At 47.9% G+C, this 6,282-nt stretch overlaps 1 protein-coding gene across 9 annotated transcripts in view; it reads left to right on the forward strand.

Moving 5' to 3' along the window:
- Positions 1-6,282, forward strand: part of samd4a (sterile alpha motif domain containing 4A) — a 33,040-nt gene that overhangs the window by 14,085 nt on the left and 12,673 nt on the right. For 8 of the 9 annotated variants that reach the window (XM_081721042.1, XM_081721043.1, XM_081721044.1 and 5 more), the window contains exons 3-6: positions 798-1,316; positions 4,243-4,509; positions 4,837-4,946; positions 5,405-5,491. In XM_081721042.1, coding sequence (XP_081577168.1) covers positions 798-1,316; positions 4,243-4,509; positions 4,837-4,946; positions 5,405-5,491 — 983 coding nt within the window. The remainder of the gene's footprint in view (positions 1-797; positions 1,317-4,242; positions 4,510-4,836; positions 4,947-5,404; positions 5,492-6,282) is intronic. The other variant, XM_081721040.1, reaches the window with a different exon arrangement.

Here is a 6,282-nt window from a genome sequence, read left to right on the forward strand (position 1 = left end):
CCAAGGCTGTAAAACATACATTTAGCTTACGCTTTTATCCAAAGCAACTTAATATTATGACTGAGTACAACTTGAGCAATTGAGGGTTAAGGGCCTTGCTCAGGGGCTCAACATTGGCAACTTAGCAGTGATGGGGTTTGAACCAGCAACCTTCCGATGACAAGTGAAGTAGCTGAACCACTGAGCTACCACTGCCCCTAAAATGGCTCCAGGCCTCACGTGATGGCATTCTCAGATTGTGTTGTGGTTGAGCAGGTCCACGGGTTCGCCCCTTGCGCACATGCTTAGCCGGAGGTTCGTGCTGGTGACTAACCTGCCCTCCATTTTTGCTGGTGAACAAAGCGGTGGCCCTGACCCTGGAATATCTATAGCTTGTGCTCAGTCTGGATGGGCCCAATGTTTCTGAGACATGCCACAATGGCTTGCACGGCTGCAGATATGTATAGCGTCCGCTTGGTCACCTCGTAATGGCATGGATGTCTGGCAGCTGGTTTGGAGAAAGCAGGAAAGGAGTCTGCACTCCCCAGCAGGAGCCAGCTATATGCGGCAGGGACACTTTATTAGCCTGTATTCCTGCCGCTCTAGCAACTGACGGCAAATTGCGGGGTGTCTGCATAAATACGACACCTTCAGGAGACGTGTTCACTGTCAGGCAAACAAAGGCGACAGGCCTGAGTCAAATATTTCAACAGGAAGCTCCTGTGGCTCTCCCAAGCTAATCGACCTCAATACAATTTTATTTTAAAAAAATAAATAAATCTTTAAGTGTTGTAACCCTCCCCCTCATCCCTCCCCAGGAGTGATCAGCCAATGGCAGGGTGAGTCTAAGGAGCGCCTTATCTCCCTGGTCCTGATCCACCTGCCTCTGCTCAAGCCCGGCAACAGCGAGGCCAAGGGCGAGTACATGCGCCTGCTACCCAAGATCCTCGCGCACACCATCGAGTACGGCCGGCACCTGGAGGAGAGCAGGCAGCTGCTGTCCTACGCCCTCATCCACCCAGCCACCTCCCTGGAGGACCGCGCCGAGCTTGCCCTCTGGCTCAACCACCTGGAGGAGCGCGCCGCCACCCGGTCCGCCTGCGACGCCGTGGAGCGCACCCCACCCTCGCACCCGGGACAGGCGCAGCACCTCTATGGCCAGCACCAGCGCTACGGTTCCGACGACCGCCTCAATGGCTGGCAGGGCTCCAGAGACTCTGGCTTGGCTGGCTGGCATGCGCAGCACGGCTGCGAGAACGGACACCTCCTCCTCTACCCGTCCTCCTCTGTCCCTTCCACCATAAACACTGTGGGGACGGGCAGCGGGACCAACTCCAGTAAGTGAAAGCCTGGGGTTGGGGGGGGGGGGTCTGGAGGCTGGGAAGGGGTAAAACGTTACGTTACGGCATTCAGCTGCCGCTAGTGTCCAAAGTGACTTATAATTGTGACTGAATACAGTTTGCGCAGTTGAGGGTTAAGGGCCTTGTTTAGGGGCCCAACAGTGGCAACTTGGTGGTGGGGTTTGAACTGGCAATTTTCCAGTTACAAGTGAAGTACTTTAACCACAGAGCTACCACTGCCTGTGGTTGGAATCCTGTTGAATTGGAGTCGTTCCCAAAAGGAGTCGTACTTGCAGGATGTTAAACACCCCACCCCTCCATTCAGCAATCTTGTAACTTATTCATAATTTAGAACCCTTTCAGTAGCAGGATTTATACTGTATAAACATGTAAGATTTCTTATTCCCTTAATCTGTATTGGCTTGAATGATCGGCACTGTGTTAATTTGGCACTCATGAAACTGTCACAGGCATTCTTGGTGAAATGCTGAACTATTCATTTATGACCGTGCTGTTCCCTCAACAGTTATGTAAACAGCAAAGGTAATTCAAAGATGTTCGACACTCACCTTAAGTGACATCAGTGTTGGGCCTTTGAGTGGTGATTACAATCTAGAAATTTAACTTATGTGTAACATTGCCAGCTGTTATGAGTGTTCTCTTGATCAGGAGGTTTAAAGGACTAGAAAGCATGTGTTGGGAGCACATGACATGGATTAAATTCATTTGCTGATGTTCAAAAGTGGGACATAATCACAGGTCGGAGACCCGTCATAAGTTTCATCCTTTATTAAATCCAGTTTTAAGTAGTAGATTTTAGGATAAATTTATTACCCAATGTATGTAAGCGTATATAATTAAAAGAATATGGCTTAATCAGACAACTAACTGCTAAAATAATAACTTAAAGCTCAGCCCTTATTTATATAACTTGCTCAAAAACCCTTATTTAGTTTAAAACTGTGATATTCATACTGATCAAATTTCAGGTCAGATTTCAGATCTCCAGACTTCATGATGTTATGACTAGTGAGCTACTGTGTGAGCTACCGAGCTACTATATTGGGGTTAGTGAGCTACTATGTTATGTTCACTCCAGGCAAAGAAAACGCAGTCACCCTGCAACATGGTATACACACTTGAGCAGTGACATCACTGACACAACCTCAGCGTTTACCGGGCCAGTGACTGAGGCTTATCCATACACTTCCCTCTCATCCAGAGGTGTTAGCACTAGTCTTACCCAGAGGTCCCATAAACTTGTATTAAAGCCCCTTAAAAGACTTGGGGGTGGTGTGGGGGTGTACACGGTGTGTGAGCGAGAAGAGGACATAACAAAGATATTCCTATTGAACATATCTGTGGTTAGAGCAGGATATTTCCAGCGTAGAATGCAAGGGTCTTTTTTTTCCTGATGAAGGAGACAGCTGGAGATAAAAATAAAACAGCCTTTAAAACTGCTCCACAAGATCGCCTTTATGTCAGCCCGCGTTGAGGGTGAACCCTACCAAAAAAAAAAACTTCACCACTCTTTTCTCTGTGATCCACCATGAACAGGCACTCCTTTGCAATTAGTCAGCTTCAGTGCGTGTCCCTTGAGGTAATATTGCCCTCCACGCACATTGTTAGAGCGGCTGTTTATCTGTTGGGTGCCGCATTTGGTGCTTTGTTTGCTTAATTAAAGAAAGATAGACTATTAGTGATTTGCTTTAAGTTGCTAAAAAATGAGCCCTGTATTTAAAGTTTCAAACATTTTAGGTGAGTGTTGGGTAAAGATTCCGGAGGGGATTGATGACGCATCCCACCAAATTGGATTACTGTTAAAAACATTTTAAGTTTTTAGTGTGGTATCTCACTGCCTCCCTTACACGTGTGTGTGCGCGTATACACACACACACACACACACACACACACACACACACACACACACACCCCTGTCCATGCTGAGCAGCACATGCCTGCGGGTTCCTTCCCTTGTAAGGTATCCTTTGTGGTGTCTGTATTTAGGGGAAATGGCTAATATTTAGGGACTGGAACTTGTAATGTTAGCTGGGCGCTTATTTTAAACTGGGCCGTGTTTGCCCTATACATAGCCCAAACAGTTACTCCAGCGCGTATAGGGGGAGCAGCCTGGCCCTCACCGGTGCATAAAGTGCTGCGTTCCCAATCGCCTCCCCTGCTCCCTCCTCTACCTGTCCTAGGCGCTCGTGCTCGGCTGGCAGTAGGCAGGCTGAAAGGCCCACCTGTAGCACAGGTGACATGGAAACTGCTAGCTCCGCCCAAGCAACGCACAGGACCCGGCTGTTGGCTAATGTCGGAACGGCGGTGAGGAAAGCCCTCAGAGAAGGGTTTCTGAAGGGGGAGAAGTAGGAGCGCAGTTTAGAACTGAGGACCGGAGAGTGCGCTAAAAAGCTGGAGTCACTGTTCCCGCGATCCGAATGGCCTCTTTGTTCTGTGCTTAGCCCAGGAACTTTTTTTTTTTTTTCTCCCTCACACTCTATTATAAGCTGAGGCTTAAAGTTTGTTTGCTAACTCGACGAATCCAGGTTTGTAGCGTGCTCCTCAGATTCATTAAAACTTGATATTGATGTATTCTGCAATACCTGAAAATTCTGTTAAGATGCTCATTCTGCTTGGATGGAGAGTGAATCTTGTTGGTGTGGTCAGGTCCCAGTTTAAGGTGCAGTACGGTTAGCAGTCCTGCCTGCGTTCAACACCTTTGAAATGCTGATGTAAAGGTTATGTAACATAGTGCATAATTATGTACGTATACTAAACGGATCATTTTTATCATCGTGTGTGTGTGTGTGTGTGTGTGTGTGTGTGTGTGTGTGTGTGTGTGTGTGTGTGTGTGTGTGTGTGTGTGTGTGTGTGTGTGTGTGTGTGTGTGCGTGTGTGTGTGTGTGCGTGCGGCATGCTGAAGTCCTCCCTGGGAGCCAGCACAGTCCCCTGAAGCGCTCTGTATCGCTAACCCCCCCAATGAGCGGGCCCTCCAACCAGCCCCTGGGCCACGTCTGGCTGTCCCAGGAGGACCTGCGGGGCCGGCCCCCAGCCACTGACCATGCCCCGCTCTCGCCGCAGAGCAGCGTGGCGTCATCGGGCAGTGGTGGCAGCGAGCACCTGGAGGATGGCTCAGGGCTGGGCATGGCCATCCGCAGCACATTCCACGACGAGGGGAGCGGCATGCGAGGTGAGGATCTTCTCCGGATGCCAGCCGGGGGGCACGTGGGGCCACCGGTCATTCAGTGAACACCCTTCATTAGTGGTTCGTGGACAGGGGACACCCTGTACACAGTAGTGTTCTCAACTTTCCCTCAAATTCCCTCAGATGCTTTGCACCTGAGCTTAGGTGTCTGTGTGTGCATGTGTGTTTGCACGTACTCCTATGCTAAGATGGGATGTGTCAGTAGGCATGCGTGTGCACATGCATGCTCTACTGGCCTTATATGAGATGTATACTAAGTGTAAGTGTGTGTGTGTGTGTGTGTGTGTGTGTGTGTGTGTGTGCACCCCACAGATGTGCCAGCGTGGCTGAAGAGTCTACGTCTGCACAAGTATGCTGCTCTCTTCTCCACCATGACCTATGAGGAGATGATGTCATTGACGGAGCAGCACCTGGAGGTGCAGGTCAGCCGGGTGGGGTGGGGATTGATGTGGGCATTTAGGTGGAGATTTTCATACTAACAACCCATCAGTGCAAATACAGCAAGTTCTCTTTGGTAGCCACTTATTGATGAGCAGTGAACTGAAACAATGAGAAATATGTGAACAGGCTTTCCAATTCCTTTCTGACATGAAGAAGGTGGTCCTTTCACTGTGCTGGTGAACGAATGACATTAACTTGTATGCCCTGTTTAGAAGTTCCATGTCCAGACATCACGTATATGACATGGTCTGGGTCATGTGCCATGTTCCACTTTTGCTCTCTGCCACTTGGAATTATGCAGCGGCATTGAAGCGATAAAGAAACCTCTACCTGATGCTCCTCTTAATGTAATCGCTAGTCTGTTTACAACATGCAAGATGTGTAATATTGCAGGTGGCCTGAGGTCACACGCATGGTAACATGGTAATCTCTTGTGTAGAACGTAACTAAGGGGGCACGACATAAGATCATCATCAGCATCCAGAAGCTGAAAGAGCGACAGAACATGCTGCGATCTCTGGAGAAGGTGTGTACACCCCCCGCCCCTGCTCAGAAATAGCGGTCTATTTAAATAGGAAAGTGATACGTGTTTAGAACACTTGGTGGATGTTTTCTTAGACAGTAGCAAAACGAGGACTAACCCATGTTTTTAACTTCTGAAAAGCGAGCTTGGTTTTAGCCTCTGTGAACTTTCTATGAACTGATGAATTTAAGGTCATATAGTCACTGGAACAGGTCTGAATACTTATAATGCCCGTAAAATTTTGTATAATGCCTGTAGAAATGTATTAAACATATGTCATATAGTGCATATATTGTTTTGCATTTAATTTACTAGAATTCAGTTGGTTGTTCCTTTAGAAAGGTACTGTGGTCTGTGTCCACTGTCACCGTGAACAAGTGTCCTCCTTCTGAGATATACCTTCAGCCATGTACTGAGACCTTGATCTCAAGAGCGTAACTGCTTGTGGTTTCGAAATGAGACCCCTCTTACTGGCCGTTTGGATCCATTCAGAGTTTAACGTGAATCTGTTTCAGACCAGCCACACCACCAGGAGGCAAACACGTATATATATTTTTGGTAGAACTTACTCACCACATGTCATTTTCCACCTCATTACATAGCAGAAATATCCCAACACCTGACAGCTGCTCGTCTAGAGTTTATACAAGTGTCTAAAATAATGCTGCCAGCCACAACCTTGAACAGGAGTTACACTCATATGAGTTAATTTGTTATCTGGGTGTCTTTCGTGGTCTGTCTCACATTTGTCTCTTTCAGTCTCTATCCCTCTGCCACCCCATTGTTCTATTGTT

This window comes from Electrophorus electricus, chromosome 10 (assembly GCF_041902795.1).
Source record: "Electrophorus electricus isolate QZ-2024a chromosome 10, ASM4190279v1, whole genome shotgun sequence".
NCBI lineage: Eukaryota > Metazoa > Chordata > Actinopteri > Gymnotiformes > Gymnotidae > Electrophorus > Electrophorus electricus.